This window comes from Giraffa tippelskirchi, chromosome X (assembly GCF_054371585.1).
Source record: "Giraffa tippelskirchi isolate mGirTip1 chromosome X, T2T-mGirTip1v1.2.pri, whole genome shotgun sequence".
In the NCBI taxonomy this organism is placed as follows: Eukaryota; Metazoa; Chordata; class Mammalia; order Artiodactyla; family Giraffidae; genus Giraffa; species Giraffa tippelskirchi.
Window position 1 is genome coordinate 131458651 of NC_137289.1, and position 20244 is coordinate 131478894.

General features: G+C 38.4%; 1 protein-coding gene across 5 annotated transcripts in view; it reads right to left on the reverse strand.

Annotated features, from left to right (window-relative positions):
• Nucleotides 1-940: 940 nt before the first annotated feature.
• LOC145535374 (melanoma-associated antigen B18-like) overlaps nucleotides 941-20244 on the reverse strand; it is a 110716-nt gene continuing 91412 nt past the window's right edge. Inside the window, exons 1-3 of one of the 5 annotated variants that reach the window (XM_081563796.1) lie at nucleotides 3414-4151; nucleotides 1647-2747; nucleotides 941-1523 (exon numbers count right to left, since the gene is read on the reverse strand). In XM_081563796.1, coding sequence (XP_081419922.1) covers nucleotides 1658-2686 — 1029 coding nt within the window. In that variant the 5' untranslated portion in view covers nucleotides 2687-2747; nucleotides 3414-4151 and the 3' untranslated portion in view covers nucleotides 941-1523; nucleotides 1647-1657. Of the gene's footprint in view, nucleotides 1524-1646; nucleotides 2748-3159; nucleotides 3255-3413; nucleotides 4152-20244 lie in introns of those variants that run through there. The other 4 variants (XM_081563797.1, XM_081563794.1, XM_081563795.1 and 1 more) reach the window with 4 other exon arrangements.

Consider the following 20244-nt stretch of genomic DNA (forward strand, 5'->3'; position numbering starts at 1 on the left):
TTTTGTTATATTAATTTGGATGGTATCACCAAATATGCAGCTTTCCACCTAATGATCCCATAGTTCTGCTTAGCAAGAAAAGCAAAATAAATTCCCCCATTTGAGGATTACTTAATTTGTGTGTGTGGTTGTCTATCCCAGTTGGATGCAACTCCAAGGTCCTAGAATTTGTGTCAAGGACCAACAACTTCCCCCTGGGTACCTTTCCATCCAAATTGTCTGTGTTTTCATTCATTTCTTCACTACCAGACATGGAGCCCTCCCTTAGAGTTTGCAAAATTACACCCAAGATAACCTAATTAAAATGCCTTAGGAGCTGGTTCTCAGCATTCCACCTCAAGGGAGTGTCACTTTTATTTCTCAGAAATTCCTTGGAGATGCTGTGCATAAAACAACTAGGTTGTGCTCTGTGTTCAGCTGCACATAAACAAGAGCACCAGACCCCTTCCATTTCTGCCCGAGGAGAAGCTTTTCCTCTGGTATATTGATATATAAGTAACTCTTACAAGCAGGTTTGCATTCCAGGGTTTTGTCCTCCAGTGCTGAGAAAACGCCATTTGTATACGTGGCCTTTGTTCATCAGTCCCACAGCCTCATCTAGCCTACCACCCAGCTTAAATGAACAGGATAGCAGACTGAGACTTGTATTTTCCCCAAACCCCAAACTACTATTCCCCAGGGAATTTGCACTCTATTGTTTTCAGCCAAACACCCTCCCCCTCCCACTTCTCCCAACCCCATATTTGTCCCCTTACCTCCTTACTCCTTTAAGTCTTAAAGAGTATTTCACCATGTTCTGTATGTAATTACTGCTCCTTAACTGTAAAATTCTAAAGGCAGGGGTGTTTTGTATCCTAGTTTCACCACTTCTAACACAATAGTTTTCAAAGAACAGATGCTCAATTAATATTTGGGGAATGAATGAGCCAGACAGCATGAGTTCCAGTTTATAAACATTTTATTTCTCTTATGTTCCTTAATAAGCTAAGCAAAGCCAGGTATGTATCTTTTATTTTTATAGAATAACAGATTACAATGAATAAGGGAAACCAAGAACTGCACATTTTTTAAGCTTTTTCCTCCCTGTATGTTTTCATCCCAGTAATTTTACTGTTGAATTTTTTCACATTTCCAAAGAAGTGCCTATTACTATGCCATGTTGTATTGTTCTAGTTCAATATATACTAAAGGTTTCCCGATTTATGTTGCAAAATAATAAAACTCTTATCTTAAATCTATCTTAAATCTATTAAATTAAATCTAATATGTAACCAAAATTACTAATAAGTTTAGATTTTGAAATGTGTATCTTGTTTAAAAGAAAACATTTGAAATATAACAAAAGGAAAGAAAGAAAGGAAGGGAGAAGAAAGAGGGAGGAAGAAATAGAAAGAAAAAGAAAAGAGAAAAGATTAAACTCTAAGTTTACCATATAGAACAGAAACGCAAAGATGATATTATAGTTTTCCCTGTGGACCCACCCTGGTCATCCACAGCTTAGAATGTTACTGCTCTTTTGCAACCTAAAAAAGAAAAAAAAGAGAGAAAGGTAAAATTTCAAGTTAGCAATATATAACAGGAACTGCAGGATGGTATACACTTCTCCAGTCCCACCCTGGCCCTCCACTGTTAGAACGCTGATGCACCTTTTCAAGTTTCACTTAGCCTGGGAGGAGCTGCTGGCTGTGGCTCTGGAGCGGGCACTGGCCAGGGCAGCAGTACGAGCCCTGGCTGCAGCTCTGGCTCGGGCTCTCTCTTCCTCATCTCTCAAAGCCTCTTCATACCAGGATGGGAAGGCAGTTGGGACGGTATCATGTACCCTGGCTAAAAACTCCAGGACTTTCATTTTGCTGGTTTCAGCATGGGCTCTAGGGCCCCACAGGAACTCATAGCGCGGAGGATCACTGTTGGCCACCTGGCGGTACTCCAGGTACTTGAGCTGCACCAGATCTTCTGTGAGGACCTTCTTGGGATCCCCATAGATGAAGTGCTTCCTTTCAGCATATACACCCATCAGATTCAGCACTTCCCAGATCGCCTCTTCAGAGGCGCAGTTGCCTCTCATGAAGATCACACCAAGCACAATCATCAGGATGCCGGTCTTTGGCATGTGCTCATCTTCATTCAGAGCTGAATCATAGGAGAGGTCTAGTTTGTTGACAAGGGCGTAGCAGTGCCTGGTAGGATCCACTTCCTTCAAATCAACACCAAAAGCCAGCTCCATGTGATCAGAAGCTCTCTTGAGGATCTCATTGAAATGACTCTTGTACTGTTTGATAACAAACTTCAGCATGTCTGACTTTCTAATTGGCTCTTTCTTGTGATACTTCTGCATCAGGAACTGCACCAACAAAACCACTTTCTTATTTAAAATCTCACTGAGTGAGCTCTTAGTGCCCTTGGGGGAGCTTGCGCTTTCCGCCTTTGGGCTATTGATATTTTCAGCTGAGTTGGTGCCTGAACCAGCTGCAGTAGCACCGGTGGCTCCCTCAGGTGCCTCAGGAGTGCTGCGTGTCCCAGCAGCAGGCAGATTCTCAGGTCTGTCCCCAAAGACAGAGGAAGGGGGCTTTCCTGCTGCTGCTGTTGCTGCCCCAGTGGCCTGAGCAACCTCTAGGCCCTGGGTCTCAGCACGAGCCTGGCGGCGTTTCTCACGGGCACGGAGCTTACTCTTCTGACCCCGAGGCATGATGACTGATCAGAGAACGCAGGCAGTTGCTCAAGCTGCCAAGGTTGATGAAGAGCTCACCCTAGAAGACAGAGGAAAAGAAGGCGTGTATAGCCTCCGTAGGGAGATTCTATCTCGGCGCCAAGAAAAACAGCCTTTGTTGATCCCTTTAAGGGTACCGTTTTAGGAACCCACAAGACAGAGGCCAACGGAACTCTGTGGGCCTCCTCTGTTCATCAGGGGCTTGTCACCTTAATTCTAACCCAGAATACTAAACTTGACTCCTGACCAGTCCTTTTACGACTCCCTCTGCTGACTTGAGGCTGCCCTTTCAGACCAAGGCTTCCCGTCCCACAAATTCTCCCGGCTGAAGTAGCAGGGTGTTGGGCCTAACGGTTACTTTTGAGCCGCTCGGGGGTTGAGGGTCGGGACGGCGCAAGTTAGGATAGGGAGGGGCTCTACGGGACCACCTCAGTTCTGGGAGGAGTGTGTACCTTCACTTCTAACACAGACTGTTCACCTGGACGCCTGTCCAATCCTGGAGCTTCTCCCTCTGTAGATACGAGGCCACACCTCTCCAACAGAAGCCTCAAGCTCCGGAGCTGCCGTGGAAGGCAGGGAGAGCACTTCCGGTACCGCCCAACTGGGCTTGCTAGCATTGGGGGGGGGGGGGCCGGCTCTGGAAGGGCCTCCCTGTCTGTTCGGGCAGGTGGAGAAATCGTGCAGAACTCACATGGGGGAGTCTTACCTGACTCCTGACAGGGCCTGGGACTTCTTCCTCTGCTGAGCTAAGTCAGCTGGCCACAGATCAGGGTTCTCATTTCCGTCAGAACCCCCAGTAGGAAGTAAGGGGTAGCCTGAGCCTAGCAACCATGTCTAGGGGGCGTACTCTTTGTGGACTCTTATTTTGGAGTGGGCTCCCCCCTCAGGCCTCACTTAGTTTCTTGCCTTGATGCTTTGTAAGTGAGCTACTAATCTGATAGGGTGCCAGACCAATCAGGTAAGGTATAAATCTGTAAATAATTTAAGGAGAATTGACTACTGTACAATATTATACTCACCATGAGTAAACATAATATATGTTGCTCTATTTGAGACTTCTTTTACCTAAGTCTTTCAGTAATTTTTTTTACATTTACTTCCATAAACATCATGTGCATTGTTGTTAGTTTTCTTTGGAGGTATCTTTTGAATAGCACTGCTGCTGCTGCTGCTGCTGCTGCTAAGTCGCGTCAGTCGTGTCCGACTCTGTGCGACCCCACAGACGGCAGCCCACCAGGCTCCTCCGTCCCTGGGATTCTCCAGGCAAGAACACTGGAGTGGGTTGCCATTTCCTCCTCCAGTGCATGAAAGTGAAAAGGGAAAGTGAAGTCGCTCAGTCGTGTCTGACTCTTCACGACCCCATGGGCTACAGCCCACCAGGCTCCTCCGTCCATGGGGTTTCCCAGGCAAGAGTACTGGAGTGGGGTGCCATTGCCTTCTCCGGAATAGCACTGCTGTTTTGTATTTACCATTATATATCCTAGTTACTTATTTTGTGATAAAAGTCTTCCTTTGGGGACTTCCCTAGGGGTCTAGTGGATAAAACTCCGAGCCCCTAATGCAGGGGCATGGATTCAGTCCCTGTAGGGGATCTAAGATCCACACGCTACGAAGTACAGCCTTTAAAAAAAAAAAAATCTTCCTTTTGGAATAGTGTGATCTTCTGCACCAGCTTTCGAAGTTTCTTATAAATTTGAATATTTGGCAGCCGATTTCCTTGGAGTTTTTAATTAGAGAATCATATTACCTTTTTTCATTATTCATAACTTTGTTTTGGTATTGCTGTGTGTGGCTGTATACTGGCTATGCAGTCCAGTCCAGGTTTGAACAGTGGAGTTGGTGCCATACCTCCATGCCCTCTTCTGAATTTTATTGGAAATGTTTCTAAAGTTTCACACTTATATATGTTTGCTATTGATTTAACAATATGGAAATTCCATTCTAATGTAAGTTTTCTAAAAGTTATTACCATGAACTGGTGTTGAACTTTTATCAAAGGTTTTTTCTTTACTCCTACGCTTGATCAAATGCTTTCTCTTCTCTGTCTGATAATACAGTGAATTCCGATACTCTTTGCTGGCAAAGCCATTCCAGAGGTGACACTGAAATTCTGTTTGGAGATCCATACCATCTGTAGTTTCCATTGTGGTGATGTTGTCAATCATTGAGGATCATCACTGTCATCCATTAATCCACTAGAAGCTGCTGAGTTGTAATTCTCTAATTCTACCATTCTTCCTCAAGACTATTACCTGAAATATATGTATAGGTAGAAGCTTCTGTTATCCTCTCTTTTTTTTTTTTTTGAGGTGAGCCTTCGATGGCCCTATTTTACTGCCTAGATAGATAGACAGATAGATAAAGAAAGCTAAATCTCTCTTTGTCTAATCAATATCAGAACACTCTTTAGCCTAAAATTGTTTTATGTTTTTTGTAATTTTAAATAGCAAAAAAATCTTGCTTGAGAACTAAACCAGTTAATAACTGGTTGAATAATTCATCTGCTATTAATTACTATTAACAAGCAGCATTGGGGTAATCAGTGTTCAGGCCCTAGAGTTTGTCACATGATATAGTATTTGTACTTACAGATAGTTATGATTTTGGAAGACATAGAAAATATTCCTATGATTTATCCAAAGTCAGCATTATTTGAAGGGGTATAGTTTCTCTATTCTTTCTATATAGCTATCCAATCATTATGCTAGTTGAGTTTTACTGTTTTCTTTATAAATTCTAACATGGATTATGGCAAGTAGTGTCAGTGTCATTACTACTTTAGTTTATACACATGTAGACATAAAAACAAATTGTGGCACTCTGTCCTCTGGGTTCACAATTTATTCAATATAGGGCTGTCCTAATGAACTTCATATTAGAGCTCCATTAATGTGGTCAATGCAAACTTATCTGATTTTTTGAATAAATATGCTAATATGCTCTCTCAATTTATTAAAAATAATTTTTCCAACTTCTCAATTCACTTGTTAGTAATTTAAATATTTAGATTTTTTAATGAATATTTACTTCTTGAGTAGGTGACATTTTTGGTTGTTTCTAAGGTAATAAATCTGGAAATATAGAATGTTCTGGAGCAAAGAGACTCAAACTGTGAGTAAGGAGTCTTAAGTTAGAAACAAACTGTTAGAACTATTTTAGAGTTCTTTACTTTTTATAACCTCCCTCTCCCTCTATGCTTCCGCCCATGCTGCTTCTCCCTGAATGGTATAATATTGCCTTCTCAAGCACAAGCCATTTAGAGTGATTCGGCCCCTGATAACAATTGGAGCCTTTCAGTAGTTGAGGACTTTGTTCAGTAGTTGAGGACCTTTACTTTCTGTTTCAGTTCAGTTTGAACAAATTGTCCACACTTAGGTCTGCTGTGTCCAATACCATTTCAGCCATTTTAATGGCCACACTGCCAATGAAGGACTGAATTTCTGGAGTCTTCCTTATCCCTTTACCTCATCCTCTAAAACATCCGCTCCAGCCAAGATAATGATATTAAGGAGGAACAAGACCATTTTAGATCGAGGCCATTTTAGAGGAATGGATGCACTGTCTTCAGTGAGCCCAATACCTGTGACAGCATGCTCAGAATGACATAGCCAGGAGTCACTTTGTCAGCTTAAGTGAACTCTGTTTTTGAACACATAAGTTTGCTACTTGCCAGGCAACCAAAATAACTGAGTAGAGAGTTTATTTCAGAAATAGAACATGTTAATATGGCTTAGTAAATGGAAGATAAGGAAATGTTCTAAGGGTACATGTTACTGAGTCAGGACTAGAACTAAGGTGAGGTGAGTGATAAAAAAAAAAGACATTTTCTCTTTTTTAAATAATTAAATAAATAAATACAAAGTTATACATAAAGACAGGATTTGAGCCTGCACTTGTATGACCCTGAGAGTGAATGCTTCAGTTGTCTAACCCTGTTTTCAGCCAGTGAATGGTTTCTTATGTATGGTATTTTCTTATCATGGATTTTGGCAGTTATTTTGATTTTTTTAAATATTGAGACATAATTTATCTTGATTAGTGAGATTTTTTGATCCTCCCTCATCCTTAAATTTTGAACTCAAGGTGAATGCCTGACTTTTCTCATCCTGGTCCTGGTGAGTCTTTAGTGTTTAATATTGATCATGGCCTCACACTTTTGAGCATTATTACTTAATTATCTGGAGAAGGAGATGGCAACCCACTCCAGTATTCTTGCCTGGAGAATCCCAGGGACGGCAGAGCCTGGTGGGCTGCCGTCTATGGGGTCACACAGAGTCGGACACGACTGAAGCGACTTAGACTTAATTATCGCTTGCCTTGTTTTGAATTTTAGGTATCATTTCACAGTCTGCTTTTGTGATCTTGAGCCATAAAATTACCCTATATGAGACTTCGTTAAAAAAAATGTTTAGAATAGAGACTAAGGATACTCTTTTTACTGAGTTGGTGGGATGATTAAATAAAAGTATATGTGAGAAAATACTTTGCAAACTTTACAAATTGTTAGTTGGTTAGAAATATTTATTGGGTTGAAACTTTGAGACAGTCCTAAATTCAGTCTTGATCCATTCTTTGAGATACCCAGTGGCTTAATTTTCCATTGCTACATAGTAAGTTATCACAGACTCAGTGGCTTAAGATAATCCCCACTTATCTTCTAGTTCTGTTGGTCAGTTGTCTAGGTACAGTTCATTTGTGTTTTCTGCTCAGGTCCTCACTCTCAAAGTGTCTTGTTGGCTGAGCCGTGTTCTTATCAGGAGTCTCTGGGCAAGGATACAGTTCAAGGATTAAGGTTGTTGGCAGAATCAAGTTCCTTTTGTTTGTAGAACTGAGATCTCCTTTTTATTGCTGGCTGTCAGACAGGGGCCATTCTTAGCTCCTAGAAGTTGATTGCATTCCTTGCCATGTGGCCCTCTCCATTTTCAAAGCCCACCATGAAAAATCTCCATGTAGAAGAATTTCTGACCATAATGGTAGCTGGAACTCCCAAGTTGCATGCTGCTGCTGCTGCTGTCGCTTCAGTCGTGTCCGACTCTGTGTGACCCCATAGACGGCAGCCCACCAGGCTCCACCATCCCTGGGATTCTCCAGGCAAGAACACTGGAGTGGGTTGCCATTTCCTTCTCCAACCCAAGTTGCATATACTATACTAAATTTAGAATGAAAGGTTTTAAAGTCTCTAATGCTATGGGTCCTGTTTTTGCTTTTTACTTTTTTTAAAAACGATTGTGCCTGATGACTGCTAGCAAATATCAAATACTGGAGTATTTGATGCTTTTAAAGTCTGATCAGTTGGGAGGTTTTGGTTTGTTGCTCATTTGTTTTCTTATTATTTTCACTCTTAGTGGAATGTTAGCACTAACTCTCTCAGGATATGTATGTGCACTCATGGGGCAGATAAGAAGTCATGGGAAGACAAGTTATCAACTACCATAAAATAAGTGAGAAGTGCTCCAAGAAAGAAGCAATTGTGACTGGGAAAATTTAATTATCCTAGTGTCCCAGACTGTTTTAAATCTAAAGTGTGGCTGAACTATGGAATGGGACACACAGGTTTCCCTACCCATTCTCTAAAACATCTGTTTATTATTGAGTCACAGAGATATGAAGAGAAAGAGTAAGGAGGGAGGACAAATATTTTGAAGTAAAAATAATAATAACTATGTATTTGTTGAGGACCTATTATATTCAAGGAAGTGTGCTGTGTCTATTATCTTACTTCACCTGTGGAATGGGTTTCACTTATTGGATCATACGTATTGGATTGTACAGGCAAAGAAAGTGAGGCTCATAAGATTAAGAAGCTTTCTTTCATCCATTAGTTTTTATTTACTAAACCAGGAACTTGACCAAAGTTGTGAAGATACCAAAGGCTTAGACTGAAAAAGAGATAGAGAAGAAAGGTGTCAGAGAAGTTTTTGTTTTTTTCTTCCTGGTCAGAAGTGGCAAAGTTTCCTTGACAGTAGATAAGCAACTTTATACAGTTCTATTATTGCATTCAACTCTGTTCATTACTTTCTGTTTTAACCTTTTCTTTTTTTTTTTGTTTATACTATCACTTATAATTTTGATAAGCAAAATAATAGTTAAACGTTGGTCTCAACTATAAATTAGTATTAAAGTCATTATAAAGAAAAAATTAACATGATATTTATTATAGGAACACTTAACGATAGGACATTATTCATGATAAAATTATCTTAAACATTCAGTTGAAGACCTTTAGGAAATATGCTCTTAATTTAGCTCTTTTAAAGAGAAACCGTGTTATTTTTAATCTCGTGGGCAATTAGATGTCTTTTTTACTCAAGTCAAAAGTAAAGTCTCAAGGTCAGATCTATGTATTCTTAGAGCAAGTGAACATGTTCTTATTCTATGCACTTTGAATACCAACTTGACTTCATGTATTTTGTTCCCACTTCAATATTTTTCTGAATGCAAGACATTATAATCCTTAATCCAACAGTAATTTATTGATAAGGAATTCAACCATACAGTGTGCTGGGAGCTGAGGATAAAATGATGAGCAAAATGTGGGCAGACCCTACCTTCATAGAACTTACCGTCTGGTAGGAGAGACAGACACGTATATACATTTATTACAAACTGTTAAATATGTGCGGAAAGGACAGATAGATAAAATAGTGCAATACTCTCTGATTCAGTAAGTTTGCAAAGGCTGTCCTGAAGAATTAGTATCTTAACCTGGGGAAAGGATGGATGTGAGTTAGATTGACAAGCATAAGGTGAGGTTTGAAGACTGTTCCTTAAGGGAACTATACAAATGTCTGATTAAAAAATAAAGTTGGTGGACTGGAAGGAAGAGCACATGAGCTTGAGTGTGAAAGTCAATGGGGAGAGTGTAGTGAAAGAGTTCAGGGTTTCTTCTTAGATGCAAAATAAAACCACTAGAAGTTTTAAAGCAGGCGAATGACCTGCCCAGATATACATTTTGTAATGATCACCGTGGCTACAGTATATTAAAAAAAAAAAAAAGGGGAAGCAAAGCAAGACAACAAACAAAAACCACATAGGAAAAAAGAATTCCAGATACTTGAACAGTATTCCAGGGTTGTGACATCAGAGATGGAGAAATTTGGATAGATTAGAAAGCTGTGTGTAGGTACAATTTGCAGGACTCACGTGCTTGTTGGCACATGGCTGGTGTAGGAGAACGTGGTGTCAAAAATACCCGCCTACCTCCAGGGCCTGCACAACTGCATTCATGACTACAGTGTCTACTGAGATTGGGAATTCTGTGAGTGTACAATTTACCACGAGTGGGAGTCATAAGAATGGGTGTAATTTGGAGTTTTGGTTGTGTGTTCAATTTAAAGAGGGTTGTGTTTGAAGCACTTTTGATAAATATACAAGTGAAGATGTCAGATAAGCAGAAATATATATGAAGCTGAATATTAGAGAAGAGATCCGGGCTTGAGATGTATATCTGAAGTCATGAGGAGGCATTTGAAAATGGAAGCATTGAACATGAATGGAATTGACAAGGAAGAGAGTACAGAGTGAAAGAAAAAGTATGAAGGCAACCCAACATTTTAAAAATGGATAGAGAAGCATACTCTTTGTAGAAGACTTATAACATATAGAAAGCTATTTAATCACCCATAATTTTGTTGCATATATATGTATATATATATATATATAATAAACAATAATCTGGTGCCACAGCTTGCAATTCCTATGAATATACAATAAACATTTTTACTTTTAATCAGCAGACATAGTAATTTCTTATTCAATGTTGATGAACAAATTAATCCACCCAAAATCGTGTTAAGCTACAAGCATATGAAAGTAATGAATAAAGAAATAAACATGTCCTATAAAGAGTTAAGGGCTTCCCTGGTGGCTCAGTGGTAAAGAATCCGCCTGGTAATGCAGAAGATATGGAAGATGTGGGTCCGATCCCTGGGTCAGGAAGATCACCTGAAGAAGGAAATGGCAACCCACTCCAATATTCTTGTCTGGGAAATCCCATGGATAGAAAAGCCTGGGCTGGCTCCAGTCCATGGGGTCGCAAAGAGCCTGACACGACTTAATGACTGAACAACAGCAACAACATAAAGAGTTAAATCTATCAATATATACTCAGTTACTCTAGTTATGGCATCTATAGAATTTGGTGAAATTCAGTTGTGTACTATATTTGCTTCAGAAAAAACTCATTATCACCATTTGAAAAATAGCATAAAGTATATGTTCTATTAATGATGGCATCATGTTGCTATGTGAAGGACAACACATTAGATTTACATTAAATGTATAAAATAGAGCAACTCATTATTGGCTTTTCCTAGACTGAGTCATCTGTGTTCCTATTAAAATGAATATTAACTTTTTTTTCTAATTTGATGTCAGTTTGAACAGCTTTTAAAAATGCCAATATCTGCAAGCATAATACATTTTTAATGCACCTAGAATTTATTTAAAAGAAAATGATTATGTGCATTGTCCTTATATATAAATGTGAAACTGATGGCAAAGCATATTGTGATTAATGTGTGATATTTGATATTTACATTACAATTGTTTTCTATTTTCAGTGATACATAGTTGATGGGTCTGTTGCAGTTGTATTTTGTATAATGTAAGACACCAGCTGAGCCTTAGGATGACTAAGATATTTAAAAATCTATTTTTTCAGAATGAATCAATAAGCTTTGAAGTAATTAACTTCTTCATGGCTTAGAATCATGTTTTTTCAGAACTTAAGAAACTCTCCAGAATTATTAAATTTCATGTTCCATTGCATCTACATTTAATATTGTGATGGTTATTGAGACATACGTACATTTATTGTCCTTTTAAGGAAGTTATGTGTAGAGGACACTGGGCTTTTTAAGTAAAAATAAGTAATCCCTATCAAACTTTAGTTTTAATCTAGGTCTTTAAATATGGGTTTTATCTTAGTGACTGGATAGTTTTTTTTAAACTCAGTTTTTATGATTTGACACTTTTAAAGGTGTAGAGGATTTCACTAAACAATAAGAAATCTCTGAGATATTCATGGCAGTGAAGTGTAGGATATATAGATAATAAAATAAATAATATATAAAGAGAAGTATATTAATACAGAGATAATATATGAAAATCTCAACAATGGTTTTAACCAACTCTTCCCTTTTATACTTCCATGCCAAACCATTTCCTGTTTGAATGAAACTAGTTTTGTTTCCTTTTCCTGATTCTTGGACTGATAACTGGATAAATAACCCAAAGACAAACACTAAGAAAGAGAAATCATGTAGCAGTGACTGAGCTGTAGCTGAACTAGACACATCAACATCAAACAAAAACACTATGAAGAAATAAAACAGAACAAAACCAAATAAAGCAAAACGACATACATATTTTATGAAACACTTATAACCCTGGTGTAGACATGTCAATCACAATAGCAATCTGTTCTTTGACACAGTGTATTCTGAACCATTTGCACTACTGTGTAGCAATAAACTCATGATCAAGTATATACATAATAGCCATGTTACAACAGAAATTTAGAAAAAAAAGTTTTTCCATGTAAAATTTTTCTTTGGGTTTTGTAAAGAGGAAATACTTAGCAGAAGACTCTTTATTTATTTTTTTTCTTTCTTTATTTTTTTTTATTTGTTTTGCCATACATTGACGTGAATCCACCATGGGTGTACATGTTTTCCCCCTCCATAACATTATTGAAATAGTGAAAGGTAGGTTTTTTGTAAGAAGAGAATTTGATATGGCTGAAAGCTGCTTTTAAATAAAGAAAAAAATGACATATTACTTCAGTGTTTTCAGACACAACATTTGCTCATTTTGATGCTAAAAAGTGTGGTTATATATTGTTCTTTTTCCCAGAGCATGGGTGAGAAAGAAAACTGAGGCATGGTTAAGCTAACTGATTTGTTTGAATTGTGTAAAAAACACACTTCACAGAGCATGAAAGTGAAAGTCACTCAGTTGTGTCCAACTGTTTGTGACCCCATGGACTGTAGTCTGCCAGACTCCTTTGTCCATGGGATTTCCCAGGTAAGAGTACTGGAGTGGGTTGCCATGCCCTTCTCCAGGGGATCTTCCTGACCCAGGTGTTGAACCCGAGTCTCCTGCATTGGCAGGCAGATTCTTTACCATCTGAGCCACCAGGGAAGCCCTTCAGTATTTGAATATTTTACCATTCAATACTTCAATATTTGAACATTTTACCATTCTTTCCTTCTATTCCCAGGAACCAATTGCTCTAAATTAGAAAGATAGCTGTTCTGGGAGAATTTTCTTCCTGGTGACACTTTGTTTAAAATGCTGTGAAAAAAAAAAGGAAAGAAAAAGAAAGTAGTAAAAAAGAGGTAAAGAAATGTAGTGAACAGTAATAGTAGTAAAACTGCTAGAATTAGCCAAGTCAGTGGTAAAGACTATAGTAACCAACTCAAGACACCATGAGATAAAGGTGCTGAGGAGAATGTGTCAGAAAGTTCCTAGATGGATCTTCTTTCCTGTGTTTATTGAACTGTTGACCAGTCCTTGTGCATACCTGGTTAGGGGTCTAAATGATGCTTGAATATGCTTGATAACTTATAATAGACATTTTAACATATTTGTTGAATGTTAGGATGAACATATTGTTGATGGTACAAGAAAATTGAAATTTATGTATATCTTAAAAAGAATGCTTAGTCATTTTGCATAAATAATTTTTGTAGGGAATGTCATTTCAAGTAATTTCATGTTGTTTAAAGTCTCAGTTTAACAATTCTAGCAATGAATCTAATGTACCTTGCCTGAGTAGATATAGAACCAGATTTTGCCCTGGAAGAGCTACACTTGTTTAGTTCTTTGAATGGTTTGTTGAATCAGTTAGCTGTTGTCACAATTGTGTTGTATTTTTAAAAAGCCCAAATTCGATGCATGCAGCAAGTGTTTATTTCTCCCTCATGCTTATGCAAGTTGGCTGAAATTTTGTGATTTTGGCTGAGTTTGTTTGGGCTTGGATCCAGACTGAAGCTAGGATCCAAGTGGGCTACATGTGTCTCTCACTGTCTTTGCTCCAGGGGCTACTTTGTAGCCTCTTCTCACGGCAGTGATACAATATGCATGTATGAGAACAAGCTGTAGGCCACAATCATATAAGCACATTTCCAGTCTCAGTTTGTCATGTCCACTAACATCCTGTTGGCAAAATCAAGTCATGGCCAACCCCAGCATCAGTGGACCATAGATGCATACTTTTCTCATCCAAGTCAGTGTGGAGAAGGTGGGGAGTGACTAGTTTAACAATAGCCTAATCTATCATCCATACCTTAATCAGAATGGAATCTGCCATCGAGTTTTTATTATGGATCCCCAGAACACAAACTATTTTCTTCTTGTTTCACAAAGAAAATAGCATAGTAGCTAAAAGTGTTTTAAGGTCAGCAAATCTTTAAGACAATGCAAAAACTTGAGGGCATATTGCACCACAGGCCTATGTAATCAAAGCTCTCTCACATATATACAGATATTTTGCTTATTCTTAGTTTTTCTGAAATTCTTTGTCAACATTTGTAAAAGGTGGAAAGACTCTCTAGATGATTGGATTATCATATTAATATTTAGAAACAAGAAGGCCTAAAATGTAATCCACTGCCTCAGTGAGATAGTAAAAATTATTGTATTTTTAATTAGAGCTTTGTCAGGGAGGTGCAAAAATAGAATTCAAACTGCAGATTTGTTGATTGGGCTTAATAAAGACTTGGGACTTTTGAATATGCTAAAGATTGGCAATTTTCTTACCAGGGCTGTCATTAGTTAGAAGCAAACATTTGCTAATCCCATTTCTATGATGGAGACTGAGTTATCATGATATTTCTGTGAGGACACAATGAAATTTGATTTACTAGTATGTATTTTGAAAGCCACTGGAAACTATGAGGCCTCCCTCACTATCATGGCCTTTATTAGGCTGCTTAACTTGACAACTTATATTTTATCTTTTTAAGTTTTATGTTTCAAAATATGAAAATTTCTGAAAATCACCCAATGTTTTATATCAAAATGTTTCTACAGAAAGGAATTACTCTTGTTCATTAACCAGAGGAATTCTGAAACCACATACAGAAAAAATAATCGAATTTCATCATTCCTAAAGTTTCTCATACTGTTATTAATATTATACTTAATTTTATTTGTAAAATAAATAATATTTTGTCATGAAGATTGCCTTTGGCAGTTGAATCACTATATTCTACATAATGAAAATTATTTTTCTGGCGGTAAAGGTATTACTCTTGACTGAGTACATGGAGAACTGAGCAGGCAATGAGAGACACCTCTGGGTTGATACTTAGGGAAAAAGCGTCTACACGTCACTGGTCCTCTACCGAATAGTTAATGAGGAGCTTTCAAGTAACATCTGTTGGAACATTTGTCTCAGGAATCACACAACGTCTTGATCGTTCTCTCTTCCTGAGAAAAAATATGTAAAATAATATAGTAATAAAAAATGAAGTAATATATCCTTAATATAGGTATAACTCTGCGCTCAGTAATTATTTGTTGAATGGCTGAATGACATTTTGTGTATAGGATACAAAATACATTGTGTCTATTGAATACTTTATGCATGTATCAGTTTACTCATAAGTGCATATAAATAAATCTATTAAAAATTTCTCATCAGGATTATATGAATTCATAGTTAACAGTATATTGAAGTGAGGATCAGCTAAGTAATTTTCCAGGCCCAGTGAAAAATGAAAATGTAGGGCCCCTTGTTCAGAAATTACTAAGGATTTCAAGATGGTGACAGGAGAGCATTTAAGTAAGCATGGGGATTTCTAAGCATGGTCCCCTTTTCAACTGCAGAAGTAGCATGTCCATGAAGCTGGTTCTGATTGAGCATATGCTATGTATAGAATGCCCTTTCTTTCATATAACAAAAATAATAAATCATTGTCTTTGGGAAGCTTAGCAGAGTGCATCTCTTTTAGCATATGTATACATATTTGCATATATATGTAATAGATATGAATAAACACATATTTATTGTACATTATGCCATATAATTTCAACATGGAGAGCCTACTTTATATACTTACTATTATTTATTCGAGCTATGTAGTCAAAGCATTGATAGAAGGTCTGTAGTATCCTGAATACATCTTTCAGGATCTTATCTGATTCCTATGTTGAAGAGGGGTGAAGATCAGCATTCCCCACAACTTTCAGAGTTGAACTAAAGTTCTGAGTGTGTGGCTTATCCTTAACCCTTTCAGATTTCCTCCCATTTAAGAGGCTTCTGATATTTGAAGGCCAGAGTGTTTCCGTGATTTGAGATGTCTCAGAAGAGCTTCACAATTGTCTTTCGGTTCCCCTTCTTAATAATAAGGATTCTAGGTAGAAGTATGCTAGAGAGCTATTCCCCATCAATCATCTAACAACAACAACAACAAACATTTATAAGCACCTGATATATGCCAGTCTCTTTATATTTGTCTCTAATTCTTATAACTATCCAAGGTAATATAGCATTATCCCAATTTCATAGATTTTGAAAACAATGTTCAGATGGGCATTTATTATGCTGCATTACTTAACTCAGAAGAGATGGAACCACAGTGAAACTCTAGATCTGTTGCACATTGCTCTCTACTTGTTTTAACCACATTGCCGGAAGACATGCAAAAGTCAGCGAGCTCCTCTGGGAACAGGAGGAAGGCCAGTCTGGGACTCCGAGTAACCAAGGTAAAGATGCAGCGTTCAATTTGTTTTCAAAGTTGACCACTATCACTTCTTTCTTGTATGCATACCATCAAGAGCTGAGGTCCTCTCCTCCTGAATCTGAGCTGGCTTTGTGATACTCTGACCAGTAGGATTTAGCAGGTGTGACACCGAGTAAGTTCCAGGCCTAACTTTGACGAGGGATCTACTGTTTTCTCTTTACAAGGAGCTAGCCTACATGATGTAAAGAAGCTTAGACCAGAAAACCGAAATATGAGACAGCATATGAGGATAGAGAGAACCAGCCCTGTGAATGAAGCCTTTCTGTATCTCCCAGACTAGCTCAACCACCAGTCAAATGCAGCTGAGAAAGTGACTGCAGCCAAGCCCTGCCGGAATTCCTCGCCTAGAAAACTGTAAGAAATGATTCATTGCTGGTTTTTTAAGCCACTGATTGATTTATTTCATGGCAATAGATACTGAAACACCAGGAAACTTGGGGACTATCATGTTTTAGCCTGGCTTGCAATTTCTACAGCTACAAAGCCCTGGCTGACTGTCTTGAATAGAGGTGTGCTTGGGCAAAAATGTGTTCTAAGACTCCATGGGAATTGCACTGTATTACTTAGGTCTCCTTTGGGTGAAAGTCTATCTGCAGAAGTTTTGATGTCACTTTAATTTTGCATCAGAGCAGCCCATGAATAGCTTTAATTGTTGGAGGAATGAAATACATAAGGAAGGATACCCTGCTTGCCTTAGGGTTAAATTCATCAATGCCATTTCCTTTCCAAGATGTCAAAGTCAGTACATCTCTGTATTCTGTTCTCTTTGCCATAGTTTCTGCTCTCGTAAGGAAAAAAAAAAAAAAGATTTAAGGTAATTTATATTAAAAAATGAACTTTCTGTGGAGCATACTTCTGAAATTCAACCCTATTCATGATGTTTTTCAGATTCTAAGCATACTTGGTTGTGAGTCCTCTTTGATCATATTTTGCGTCTACAATAGAGCACTTGGGGATAAGTACTTGATAACTTTAATATGGCCTCAAACTTTGACATAAAAGGCACAAGAAAAATCATCTTGAAAAACTTTTCAATATTAATTTCATTTGGTAGGGAATTATGTGATGAAGGCAGGCACATTTGATCAAAATTTAACCATTTTCAGTAGAATGTAATCAACTTTTTCTGTTGCATAAAGATGAGAACCTCATTCACAAAATACTATTAGAAGCCTCACTTATCTAAGTCATGATTATAAGGAAACTAACAGCTAAGTACAAGGTTGCTACCTACATGGGAAGTGTATAACAGGAGTTTTAAAGAGCCTTTTATCTTATATATTTGATTTGATAACTAAAGTTTTCACTAGTATTTTATAAGAAAAAAAAACTTCTTTGAAAGTGAGAGTATTTTTTCTGCAGTGCATCATATTTTGTTATCCAAAAATAGTTTCCTCTCCACTTAAATAGGTATTATTTGACATTAATAACAACAGTACCTTGATTTTCTCACTTAGCACAGCCCACCCTTGATATCCATGAGGGATTAGTTCCGGGACCCCTGTGGATACTGAAATTCTCAGATACTTAAGTTCCTTATGTAAAATGGTGTAGTTCTTGCATATAACCGACGTGTCAGTTCAGTTCAGTCACTCAGTCATGTCCGACTCTTTGCGACCCCATGAATCGCAGCACGCCAGGCCTCCCTCTCCATCACCACCTCCCGGAGTTTACCCAAACCCATGTCCATCGAGTCGGTGATGCCATCCAACCATCTCATCCTCTGTCGTCCCCTTCTCCTCCTGCCCCCAATCCTTCCCAGCATCAGGGTCTTTTCCAATGAGTCAACTCTTTGCATGAGGTGGCCAAAGTATTGGAGTTTCAGCTTCAACATCAGTCCTTCCAATGAACACCCAGGACTGATCTCCTTTAGGATGGACTGGTTGGCTCTCCTTGCAGTCCAAGGGGCTCTCAAGAGTCTTCTCCAACACCACGGTTGAAAAGCATCAATTCTTCGGCACTCAGCTTTCTTCACCGTCCAACTCTCACATCCATACATGACCACTGGAAAAACCATAGCCTTGACTAGATGGACCTTTGTTGGCAAAGTAATGTCTCTGCTTTTAAATATGCTATCTAGGTTGATCATAACCTTCCTTCCAAGGAGTAAGAGTCTTTTAATTTCATGGCTGCAGTCACCATCTGCAGTGATTTTGGAGCCCAAAAAAATAAAGTCTGACACTGTTTCCACTGTTTCCCCATCTATTTCCCATGAAGTGATGGGACCAGATGCCATGATCTTAGTTTTCTGAATGTTGAGCTTTAAGCCAACTTTTTCACTCTTCTCTTTCACTTTCATCAAGAGGCTCTTTAGTTCTTCTTCACTTTCTGCCATAAGGGTGGTGTCATCTGCATATCTGAGGGTATTGATATTTCTCCTGGCAATCTTGATTCCAGCTTGTGCTTCATCCAGCCCAGTGTTTCTCATGATGTACTCTGCATATAAGTTAAATAAGCAGGATGACAATATACAGCCTTGACGTACTCCTTTTCCTATTTGGAACCAGTCTGTTGTTCCATGGCCAGTTCTAAAATAGTTGCTAGTGTGCCACAAACTTACGTTTTGCTTTTTGAAACTTTCTGGAATCTAAAAAAAAAAATTATTTTGATCTGGGGTTGGTTGAATCCATGGATGCAGAACCTGCAGACCACAGAGGGCTGACTGCATCTTTACGCATTGCATAAAGAGTAGTTTCAAGCTTATGTCTTATAAGATTTTTCAATTACCAAAGTTTTTCTCTGGCTTTAAATGCTTGCACAACAGTCACACAGTCAGTAGGATCATAATAATTTTATTTAATGTCCCTACCAGTTTTGTCCAAAGGAGCCATATTAATTATGTCACACAGAATGAGACCAGAAAGAAATCACAGCATAATACTCTCAGGAAAAATCCACAGGAACATCAGGACTCAGCAACTTCAGTGAAAACTTTACAACCTCCTTTGGCCTCCAGATTATAATAGCACTGGCACCCCTTTTTGCCTAGTGCATCAAAAACCAACTGCTCTATTTGCTATTTAAGGCCTTAAGTATCCCCATTCCTATGAAATCTCCCTCTGGCCAGCATAATCTCACAGCTCCACATATTTTTTCCTTCCTCATCCCTCCCTGTGCCTGTCTCAGACTGCTTCCTCTCCACTAAGTCAGGTCAGTTTGTTTGTTGGTTTCAGATCAAACCTTACATTCCTTATATAGCCTTTTCTGCCCTTTGTACCTTTTACTGAAGTCTAATTCTAGTTCATTTACTTCTCTCTCCAGTCATCAAATACATAGTGAGCCCTCCAAGCTGCCAGGCATTCTGCTCAAAGCTTAAAGTATAGAAATGGAATACACTCTTCCCTCCTGCTTCTCAGGTTGCTCATAGTCTCTCTATGAGGGTAGGCAAGTAAACAGAAAGAAGAATGCCTGGGGGGAGTGACTTGATGAAGATGTTTACAGAGAAGTAAAGCAGTGCATTTTAGAAATACCTAACTCACCAGGTGAGAAGAGGGGTAGGTGTAACTTTAGGGAGACTGTTATTGTGAGAATTGAAAAATAAGCCAAGCAGAGAAGGTAGGTGAGGTCATTTGGGGAATAGGGAACAACTTGAGCAAGAATGATATTTCCTGAGTGCCTATATCTGGCTGTATTTTAATTCAGAGATTGAATATTTTTCCATTGACCAGGTACAAAGAACTTTCCTTTCCTAGTCTTTTTACCTTATTATTTGAATCTACTCTTTTATCTTGCAAACCATATAAGGGTTAAACATAAGTAGGATGTAGTTCAGTAATTGAAAGTGAA